General features: G+C 36.5%; 1 protein-coding gene across 4 annotated transcripts in view; it reads left to right on the top strand.

Annotated features, from left to right (window-relative positions):
- Nucleotides 1-5098: 5098 nt before the first annotated feature.
- The window catches only part of STRBP (spermatid perinuclear RNA binding protein), a 53757-nt gene continuing 47321 nt past the window's right edge, over nt 5099-11534 (top strand). For all 4 annotated transcript variants that reach the window (XR_015715422.1, XM_016210952.2, XM_087822899.1 and 1 more), the window contains exons 1-2: nt 5099-5266; nt 8908-9128. Coding sequence is in view for 3 of the 4 variants with exons in the window: in XM_016210952.2 (XP_016066438.1) it covers nt 5264-5266; nt 8908-9128 (224 nt within the window). In the remaining variant the exon portion in view is untranslated. The remainder of the gene's footprint in view (nt 5267-8907; nt 9129-11534) is intronic.

The raw sequence follows: 11534 nt of genomic DNA, 5'->3' as shown, positions 1-11534 counted from the left end.
TCCCGCTGAGGACTCTGGGGCCTAAACCCCAGGCTGGGCTTCCCAGCCAAGAGCACCAGAACTGAGAAAGGTGCCCACATAACATCTCGCTGTGAAAAGCAGCAGAGTTTCTGTCAGCCAGGGAGAGGCAGCTGGAAATGCAGGCACCCTCTTAAAGAGCTAACACCCAATGTTTCGTTTCGCCTGCAGCCACTCACCTTGGGCTTCAGCAGAGGGAGGACAGAGTGGACTGTGTGAGGAGAATCTAGGGTTGTGGGCTCTGGAGAGTGAGATCAGAAGGCACTCATCTGGATTCCTATGCAGAGTCATTCCCCCAGACTGCAGAGGGCATTTCTCTCAGGCAGACAATTTGGTGCTTTTGCCTTATGGGGGAAGCAATTGCCCCACCCTGCTGGAAAACCTCTTGCTCTACCCAGAGGAGTTTCTACAGCCTGAGGTTCATTAAGAGAATCAGATTAATCAGCTTGCAGGCAGAGACAGACCTTAGAGTGCTTGGAATCTTTACCTGATCTTCTTCTGGACCCAGGCCTTGGAAAAGCAGACTTTAGTATGCATCTTGGTCCTGTCCAACCTTACCCAGCCCCAGCAGAGGAGACCTCAAGCCACGGGTTGTTGATAGCTCCAAACGGTACTCGGGGGCAGTCAAAAACTGCATCTGACATTGGCCTGCACCAGAGACCCTCCAAAAAGACTGAGAGTCCTAGCAGATCTACCTAATACATAGAAACCCAAACAGGCAGCCAAAATGGAGAGACAAAAAAACAAGTCCCAATGAAAGAATAAGAGAAGTCTCCAGAAAAAGAGCTAAATGAAATGGAGATAAACAATCTATCAGATATAGAGTTCAGAATACTAATTGTAAGGATGCTCAACAGCATGAAAAAAGATATGGAAACTATGAAGGAAATTAAGAATGACAGCAGAAGTAAAGAATACATTGGAAGGAATAAACAGCAGATTAGAGGAAGCTGAGGATTAGATCAGCGAATTAGAGGACAGGGTGGAAAAAAAATCAGTCAGAGATCCAAAAAGAAAAAACAATTAAAAAACAGGAGGATAGTTTAAGGGAGCTGTGGGACAACATGAAACGTAACAATGTTTGCATTATAGGAGTGCCAGAAGAGGTTGAAAGTAAGCAAGGGTTAGAGAACCTGTTTGATGAAATAATGGCAGAAAACTTCTCCAACCTGGTGAAGGGAAAAGTCACACAAGTTCAGGCGGCACAGAGAGTCCCAAACAAGAAGAATCCAAAGAGGCCCACACCCAGACACGTCATAATTAAAATGCCAAGAATTCAAGACAGAGACTATTAAAGGCAACTAGAGAAAAGCAATCTGTTACCTACAAAGGAGCTCCCATAAGGTTGTCAGTTGACTTCTCATCAGAAACTCTACAAGCCAGAAGGGAATGGCATGAAGTATTCAAGGTAATTCAAAACAAGGATCTGAAACTCTGTCCAGCAAGACTGTCATGCAAGATAGATGGTGAAATAAAGAGCTCCCCAGACCAAAAAAAAAAAAAAAGGGGGGGGGGGGCTAAAGGAGTTTATCACCACCAAACCAGCATTGCAGGAAATGTTAAAGGAATTGCTGTAATTAGAAGTAGAAATATAGAGAAAAAGAAATACAGGCATAAAGAATTAAAAACGTAGTAGATAAGTATCTATCAATAGTAACCCTAAATGTAAATGAATTAAATGCTCCAGTAAAAAGATATAGGGCGGCTGAATGTATAAGAAAACATGAACCAAATATAATGCTGTCTACAAGAGACACACCTCAAAACAAAAGACACAGGATGAGAGTGAAAGGATGGAAAAAAAGTTTTCCATGCAAATGGAAATGAAAAAAAAGCTGGGTAGCAATACTCATATCAGACAATAGACTTCAAAATGAAGACCATAATGAGAGACAAGAGAGGTCACTACATAATACTAAAGGTATGGATCCAATAAGAGGCTATAACCCTGATAAACATAATATACATCAAATGTAGGAGCACCTAAATTTATAAAAAAACTTCTAGAGGACTTTAAGGGAGAGATCGACAGCAAGACAGTCATACTAGGGGACTTTAATATCCCACTGATTTCACTGGATAGACATAAAATCAGCAAGGAAACAGTGACCCTAAATGACACACTAGATCATATGGATTTAAGTGATATTTACAGAACATTCCACCCCAAAGCTGCAGAATATACATTCTTCTCAAGTGCACATCAGTAGATGAGTGGATAATAAAGCCATGATACATTTACACCATGGAATACTATGCAGCTGCAAAAAAGGATCACTTATCCTTTGAGACAGCATGGAGGGAACTGGAGAGTATTATGCTTAGCGAAATAAGCCATTCAGAGAAAGACAAGTACCACATGATCTCACTCATATGTGGAATGTAATAAACAAAATAAACTGATGAACAAAATAGATCCAGAGACATAGAAGCATGGAACAGACTGAGGGATCTCAGAGGGAAGGTGAGGGTGGGGGAGTGGTTGGGGAGAGATTAATCAAAGAACTTATGTGTCTATAAGCATAACCCGTGGACACAGACATTGTTATGGAAGAGACCTGGAGTGGGATGGATGCGGGGTGGAAGGGATCAATGAGGGGAAAAGGGGGACATCTGTAATACTTTCAACAATAAAGATAAATTTTAAAAAATTATTGAAAGAGACTGTCTAGGTTTGAATCTTTGTTCTACTGTATACTTTTGCTTTGTGATTTTAATTTGGTTATAAACCTCTTGATGCTCTAGTTTCTTCTTGATGGGTTAGAGAGAGTCATTGAGATTGTAAGGATTAAATAAGGTAATGTATGAAAAGCTCTTAGAACAGTGCCTGGTACAGCAAATGAGTCCATAAATGTTAGCTATCAGTAGTGGAATAGATAAAGGGAACTGAGACCTAAGTAAATTAAGTGATTCTCCGAGTCATATAATTTTCCAAGGTCGCAATAGCTATTAAATGGCAAAGTTGAGTTTTTATTTGAAGGAAATAATTTTATCCATTTTTAAAAAGGGGAAACTTTAAAAATGTGTTTCAGTTTCTTCCTATCTGCTTAGAGTCTACTGTATATAATTTAACTCTTTTTCTCAATCTGATATAGTAGGGAAAAAGCATTGGGCTTTGATTTAGGTTCTGGATCAGGCCTTGTCCCCGATTAGTTGTGTCATCTTAATATTTTTTATTGTAGTTCATTTGTAAACTGAGGGGTAGGTGGAATTGGGCCAGATGATTTCATAGTTCCTTTTATAGCACCAACAACATATGATTCTGAGATACACTGCTTTTATCATGAATTCTCGCGCTATGCTATAACACCCTGAGGTTCCCAGAGCTGCTTGATGGTTGTAGGGTGGTTAATCTCTGCTAAATGACTGAAGAGTGCTGTACTTTTATATTGGCCATCCATAACCTGTCTACTATATCAGTGTTTTCTTAGCACTCTTCCTGCTTTTTCTGCTTTCAACCTCCTTTCTTAATATGATTGATTGGTTTGTTGCCTTTACCTTTTTACAGAGTAGAGCATATGGACTTTGTTTTCGGTTCTCAACTGAACACATAGCAATCTTTTTTGGCTGCTGGGTTCACAGCTAAGTATTGAATCCCCTAGAATGGAGTAGGGTTGGGAATGGGAAATGCCAAAATCTCTAAATTGTGTAATATGATCTTTCTGCAGAAGGTATAACTTTATCAACAAAAGAATCTTTGAGATGTCTTTTACCATGGGATCAAGTTTTAGTTTCTTTGCTGTATAAAAGGACCCTGTGATTTGCAGTATGTGTGCCTTTCCTCTTTATCTTGAAGTGATGTATATAAATAATCAAAATAAGTTTTGCTTATTAGTTCGGTTGAATAATCTTTTTGTTTGTTTGTTTTAGTCAAGCTTCCCTAGCTTATTTCTGGTGGGTTTTGTAAACCAGAGTCAGGGAAGTTGGTTATAGGATATGAATAGTTTTGCATGTAGGTCACAGCTGATTATCCTTTGATTATAATTGTAGATCTGTTTTTTCATTTGCAGTATTTGGGAGAGTTAAATGTCACACCTGTAATTTTCCTGATCCCCCAAAATTAAAAAAGGATTTTCTTTAAGGGAGTAACTGGACTGTATTAGGAAACTGTTACAAACATAAGAATAAGGGGGATTCTTTATTTAAAGGAAATTTAAAGAAAAGATACTGAAATGAAGATGAAGCTATTTCTTTGTGAGTTTATGTATTGTGTGGTACATAAATGACTCCTGATATCCACATAGTTAAAGCTTGTGTTCTATTTTGACAGTCACTCTAAAGTTTTTTTTAAATAGCTGGCTTATAATATATAAGCATTTCATCAATGCTCAGAAGAGTTTATTTTTACCCTATCTGGAATAAAATCTCATAAATGTGAAACAAAGAGGTGTTGAGGCCTTTGGGCAGAAATATACATTGGGATCCTGGCCAGAGTCATCCATGGGTAATGAAGTCAGGATCTAGCGGATATTCAGGAGTCTCATATAACAGCGCATAATAGGTTGAGGGGGAAGTAGGATCTCTCAGGAGTAAGGGGAACAGAGCCAAAAAAGCATTCTGAATTTTTGTCCTAAAAATGATTAAAGAAAAAACATTGTGCTAACATATACTGTCTGTCTGGTGGCAGTATCAGATTAAAAAGCCTCACAGTTACACTCGATGGTTTTGGTATATTTTCAGGTGTCTTACCTACTTTTTGGATAGGTCTGACTAATGCCAGTTTCCAATAGAAAAATCTCAAGGGTTAATTGCAACATTGTTGCCAACAATAGTTGTATTACTTTTTTTAGGTGGTGGTACTGTTTGTTAATGTTTTTATCTCATTGAGAGCAAGTCAGCCAGCTGCCAGCCACATTATGGCAACCAGGAGGGGATTGCTTTCCTGGCCATATCACTTAGACTCTCTTGGATCCAGGCCTTCGAAAGATGTTTTAGCTTTTTGTTTGAAATGAGTTAGTTTTCCTCATTTGTAAAGATTGTTTCTTTTAAGTCGATAACATGTTTATAGGCCCCACACTCAGATATGAAACTAATTATAAATAAGCATTTTTGAAAAGTTATTTTTATTTTCTCTTGGCAGGTGTAATCCAGAGAGCAGTCTTCAAATATCTTTGCCATATTGACTCTGAGCCGTCAGGGGACTCAGGCTTATGAGGAGGTACTGTCCCACAAAACAGTGTCTAGTGAAGACGACAAGAAAGAGGGGAAAGGATCGGAAAAAGAAGTTAAAACAGGATAGAAAACCATGGTAGGTTATTACTTATATTTCTTAATTAAGTTACAAAAGATTCCAGTAGTTTAAGGTTGGAAGTGTTAACAGGGGGAGGGCAAGTGAAAAACAATGGTGGTAATTTTTGGCCCTTGTGCATCAGATAAAGAAGGCCCTCTACTATTTAGGCAAAGAAATGAGTTCAGATTTATTATGAGCCCTTTAAACCACAAGATGGAGCCCCATGAGCCTGCATTTAAATTATTAAATACAAAGGAGGGAATGCTCATAAATAATATTTTCTAATAAAACTGGCATTAGCAAACTGATACAAATGGCTAATGTGACCTTGAAGTTGTGTAATTTTCTTATGTTTTCTACCTGAAGTTCAGTTTTTTCCCATGGAAATTAAAAACTCTGAACGAATCTTTAGTGATAAGAATGGTGTAGGAGTTTATAAAATGTGTATTTAACTTGAAAAGCCACCTTTTCCCACATGCTTTTAAAATAATAGGGTCAAGTGTTAATTAAGTGTATTGGGGACGCTGAACTGAATATCAAGGAACTCTTGTTTTTTGTGGAAGGTTCATAGTTTTGAATTTGAGATGTTAGATGGGGTCATAACCTCTCGTGCCTAGTTTTTTAATTGGTAAAATGTGCTGAATTCCCCCCCCCCAGTATTTTGTTTCAGGAGGATGTTTTGTGATTCCCCCCCCTCCCCTTAGTGTATAACTGAGAAAAGGTTTAAAAAAGATAAGTGGGGGGGAAAAGCACAAAAATATTAAACATCAGTGTGTTTGAAATACGTTGTTTAGTAAATCTGATGGTGTTTAAGTGTTAATTTGATTTTTAAAAAGTTTGTTCTAGGAATTATAACTTAGTTGAATTGCTCTTTAGAGAAGGAATTCTAATATTTTAGTTTTGGATGGTGGGAAGAATGTTGACTTGGGATTTTCTCTGTCACTAGGTTTATGGGAAGATATAAAAAAATGACATTGACTTGTTTTTCCTACCATGTGAATTATTCGACACTTCAGCTCATTTATCTATTATGGTCTTGATATTCTTACAGTTTAAAGAAATGCTTTATATATATATATTATTGGTGATAGTTGATGAAAATTTCTAGTTTATTTATTTTAAATTTAGCTTAGATTTTCTGGTGTAAAAATTTTGTGTTTTTATATAATTTAGTTGGTTGGTAGGTGGTTTTTAATTTCTCCTATTGTTACATCTCAGATTTGAATGAGAGCTTTCTGTTTCTGCAGTTTTTCCATTTAATTTTTTAATGCTTTAAAAAATCTATTTGGAGCTTATTTGAGTATATAAGATCACCCTCCAACTTTTTTTTAAAATACTGTTTATTTAATTCTTCCTTTCATCATTGGCAGTCTGGGTTATTTGTGAGAGAGGGTTTATTTGTAACACCAAGGGCTTGTGTTACGTAGTAATCTAATTTTATTATGGTTAGGCCAGTGTGCAGGACTGAGTAATTTTAAGTAATTTAGTAACTCACCATAAAACTAAATGACAGAGAAAATCCCAAATTAACATTTTTTTCCTACCATCCAGAACTAAAATATATTAGTAGAATTTCTTTTCCAAAGAGCAACTTAACTAAGTTATAATCCCTAGAACAACCTAGCATCTCTAATTCATCCTATGGCTTTTGTTTTGTTGTTACTTATTTCGAGATATATGAGTAAATCTCATAAAGTGATTAAAAAGTTTGTGATTGGCTGGTGTGGCTCAGTGGTTGAGTGTCAACCGTGCACCAAGAGGTCTCCAGTTTGATTCCCATCAGGACACATGCCTGCGTCTCGGGCTCAATCCCCAGCAGGGGGCAGCAGAAGACAGCCAGTCCACGTTGATGTTTCTCTCTCATGGATGTTTCTCTCTCCCTTCCCCTCTCTCTAAAATCAATTTTTTAAAAAAGTATTTAAAAAAAAAAAAAAGTTTGTCTGTCTGTAGCCAAAGCCTCTAATTGTAAAACTGGTTGTGGACTTTGAGTAAGAAAGAAATCTAGATAAAGGTGATTTTTATCTAGAAAAAAAGAAAGCTTTTGTGATTGCGTTTAGTCCTTTTTATAATAAGTCAGGGTTTCAGAGGATTACTGATCTTTTTAATTATAGTTTGCTTTAGTTTATAGGGAGCAGTTATACTGTGGTATTAACATACTAGTGTTCAAATTAATACATTTGTAAAATATTGATATTCAAACAAAAAACAGAATACTGATAAAAAGTATGGATATTTTATTTTGTGGTTAAGACTTTAAAACAAATATTTACCATCTACTGGTACATAATTTCATAAGTAAAGACACTGTAGCCACCCTTTAAAAAAATAGAGTACTTTTGGCTTTATGAAAACTCAGCAAGTTATCCTTGTTCACTTTGCTTTTTACTGGTACAGGTGTCTTCATGGTATTTGTAAATTTGGAAATATTCAAAGGTTTTTGATGTGTGACTCATGAGTGTGAAGGATCTTACTCTATTATATTTTCATGAAATTCATTCTGTTCCTAGGCTTTAATCTGCATCACTGATTTCTGGGCCAGCATGTCATTTTAATTACTGCTTTTTAAATTTTTGATATTTTGTTTTAGCATAACGGTGCCACCCATCCATCTTTGTAGAATATTTCTTGCTTTGGTTTTTTTCCCCCCTCAAGTGAGCTATAAAATTATTTTTGAGTATTAAGTAAATCTATCTTGAGGATATTTTGATTGAGAATGTAATACACTTATTGCCCGGCCCGGTGTGGCTCAGCGGTTGAGCGTCGGACCTAGGATCCAGACGACCGGGGTTCGATTCCTGGTCAGGGCACATGCTCGGGTTGTGGGCTGCAGCCGATCAATGACTCTCATCATTGATGTTTCCATCTCTCTCCCTCTCCCCTCCTCTCTCTGAAATCAATAAAGATATAGTAAAAAAAAAAAAAAAAAGAGAATGTAATACACTTATAAATTAGTTTGGGAAGTTGATACTTCTGCAGTATACGGCGGGGCAAAAGTAGGTTTATAGTTGTGAGTACTCGAAACAGAATTCTTGTATTATTTATTAATTATTGGATTATTTTCCATACAAACAACTGTAAACCTACTTTAGCCCCACCCTGTATGTATTTTTCTTGTTCTGGAATTTGGAATATCCCCTACTAATCTTTTTCAGAATTAAAGCCTTGCACCAAAGTTTTAAATGCCAAACACATAACGGTGTATTTTGTATTATTACTGGATTATGAAATCTCAATTTTTCAAGGTGCAAAAATCTCCAGCAGTTTGGAAAGGAGAGACTGGTATCATGAGTCACCATCATGCATTTCCAGGTACTCTCTCGAAGCTAGGAAGTGTCTGTTTCTTACAGGTGATGTGTGATATGGGTCACTTTTTCTGAAGTGATATTCAAAACACATGGATTCAGTTAAAAGGTAGCATATACATCATACCAAGTGGGACCTGGGTGAACCCTACCAGACTTAAAGGAAAGATCTCTAGTTCTTTGGTGTATTCAGTGGAATGGGGTTTTCCTTCTTATTCCTGAGCCATTTTTTACTGTCTTAATGTTGACTATTTCACAATGGTTTGACAATGCTGTGACTTGGCTTAAATATATTTGTCATCCTTTTCAGGTCACATGTTTTTTATTGAGGTAATTGTTTTCTTTCTCCTCTGACAGAGATCTATTAGATCTTTTGCCAATGATGATCGCCATGTTATGGTGAAACATTCAACAATCTATCCATCTCCGGAGGAACTTGAAGCTGTTCAGAATATGGTGTCTACTGTTGAATGTGCTCTTAAACATGTCTCAGATTGGCTGGATGAAACAAATAAAGGCACAAAAACAGAGGGCGAGACTGAAGTGAAAAAGGATGAGACCACAGATGCCTATTCCAAGTGAGTGTGGCCTGACCTTTGTGGCTCTTTACTGTAGCTCCCAGAAATGTCCAGGGTCCCATTCCACTGGGTTATGTTTGGTGTATGGTGTCGTTTGGTTTTTCTCATTTATATTATTGTAAACAAGGAAGTAAATGTTTTGGAATTTTTCTGAGTTAAATTAGAAAGAAAAGTAAGAAAGGAGGAGTGATTAGACCAGAAAAAGAGAGACCTGTGCAGGATGCCTTTTGAGAGTGCACCAAGTCCTTTAAAAGCTGCTCTTTTTGGAGGTTATGATATGTCATCTTCTTCGTGTTTTGGTTCAGCCTCCTAAATTCAGACATGAATAGTAATGTTTTTGGTTTCTGGGGAAATCATAAAATGTCATTTTTGTCAGGTATTTTAAAATCCTAGTATAGAAGAAAAAGTGCAGGAAAATATATTTAAATGTGTTTTTAACTGTATCTACCATGTTGATTCCCAGTGTTTTCCATATAATAAATGCTCATTGGGTATTTGTAGAATATAAGGCCTACTGGGAGCTAGACCCTTCAACAGTTATAGCAGAGTGTTCTCAGTACTGTAATAATAGTAAGAGATTGCTGAGATGAAGCTGATGATAACGAGTCAGATCATGACATTTTTTATGCCATGCTAAAAGCTTAGAGTTACTGTTTTGAGCAATGTCATTATGATTGGAATAAGTGTATGATTGACTTTGAAAGATGAAGCTCATTTAACTACTGTAGTATTAGGATTAAGAATATTACCTCAGCTAAAACTTATAAATTGAGTATAGACATTATAGAATTTTTTTCCAGCTTTAATTCTGAATCAATGTGATGAGTAGATAACAGTGGGAAAGTATTGATAAATTGATTTCTTCACGGAAAGACAGTGTAACCTTTTCATTTTCAGATCAAAGGTAATCAGTGTCAGTTTTCAATTGAATATAATTCCTTGACTTTGTTAAAGGTTTACAAGTAATATATACATTGTATCTAGTCGTAGTCTTGTCAACTTCAAGGTTCTTGGCAGCAATTCAGTTTTTCTCACATATGATGACTTTAAAAAAAGACATTCAAATTTGGGGGTTCATGTTAATAAGTAATATTTATCTAATAATCTATTTCTGTATATCCCAGTCCTTGTGCAAGTTAAATCGTCATACACTCCATAGTTACATGGTACTTTGGATTGTGTTTATGCCCTTTTAAACTTTTTAAAATTGTAAAATATGTAACAAAATTGATCATTTTTACCATTTTTAAGTGGTTTCCTTTTTTAGTGGAGTTCATGCTTTCTTAATACATCTTCAGTTTGTTCTCATGGCTGGGTAGACTTTTGGAAAGTGCTCCAGTAGACTTTCGCTTAACTGGATCAGGTCACTGTGTTTTAAAAGCTTTTAAAAGATAGTATGCTCCACATATTCATTTGGATTTTTAAATGTGCATGCTCTTGATTGTAAGTAAAGTCTTTCCATTTTATGGACTAGTCACAGGTTGAGCACTTGTATGGGAGTCTTCCCACATGGTAGAACTCAAGTTGTGCAGAATGATTGTGTCCTTATTTTGTATAAACCAGAGGCAGGCACATCTCCTAAGAAGAAAGCTGTGTTGGATAATAGATGCGTATTGCTCTCCTGATATGTGCTGACTATCACTACAGAGGGCACAAGATGGGTGAGGGCTAGCTGATGGTTATTAAGAAACTTCTGTTGTTAGGCACTGTTAGGCAGCTTTTATTTTATGTTTTTAAAAACTGACTCATTAGTCAAATTGCATGAGGTCCCACTATTTGTATTATTAGGAATATTAAGATTCTGTTCCTAATTTTAAGTAATTCCCTACATTTGCGTTGCTTGCTTTACAGCACCTTCTATATGCAGGTTCATTATTCAACTTCAGGACTGAATTAGAACTTAGTTTCTCTGCTCAGTCATGCTGTCTTCTGCATGAGAAGACGAAGTATATCATAATTATGATATAGAATTTAATAAATGAGCTAATAATGGCTAGTTAATAATAGCTACCATTTATTGCATGCCAGTTACTGTACCAGATTATTTCCCACATTATTGTACAGTAAATTTACTAGTTTCTGTTATTATTATCACCCTCCTCGGCCACCATTTTACTTATGAAATTTTCATGGCTTTAGATTTGCTTACCAAAGAAAAGTGACTCGGAATTGTTGACAAACTTTAACTTGCTTAAGGTCACTGAATGAGTGTGTGGTGAGGCCAGGATTCATATTTAAGTCTGCCAGACTCCAGATCCAGTTTTCTTAGCATCTTTGCTTCAATTTCCTGTGACTCAGTGTGAAAGTACAGAGCAGGGAGAGATTACATGCTGGTTCTGGGGATCAGACAAACTTGATGAAGGAGAAAGCATTTGCAGTAAGTTTAGAGGATGGGTAGAGTTTTGG

Source organism: Miniopterus natalensis, chromosome 12 (genome assembly GCF_054644295.1).
Source record: "Miniopterus natalensis isolate mMinNat1 chromosome 12, mMinNat1.hap1, whole genome shotgun sequence".
Taxonomy (NCBI): domain Eukaryota; kingdom Metazoa; phylum Chordata; class Mammalia; order Chiroptera; family Miniopteridae; genus Miniopterus; species Miniopterus natalensis.
This window is presented reverse-complemented; position numbering and strand designations above follow the sequence as displayed.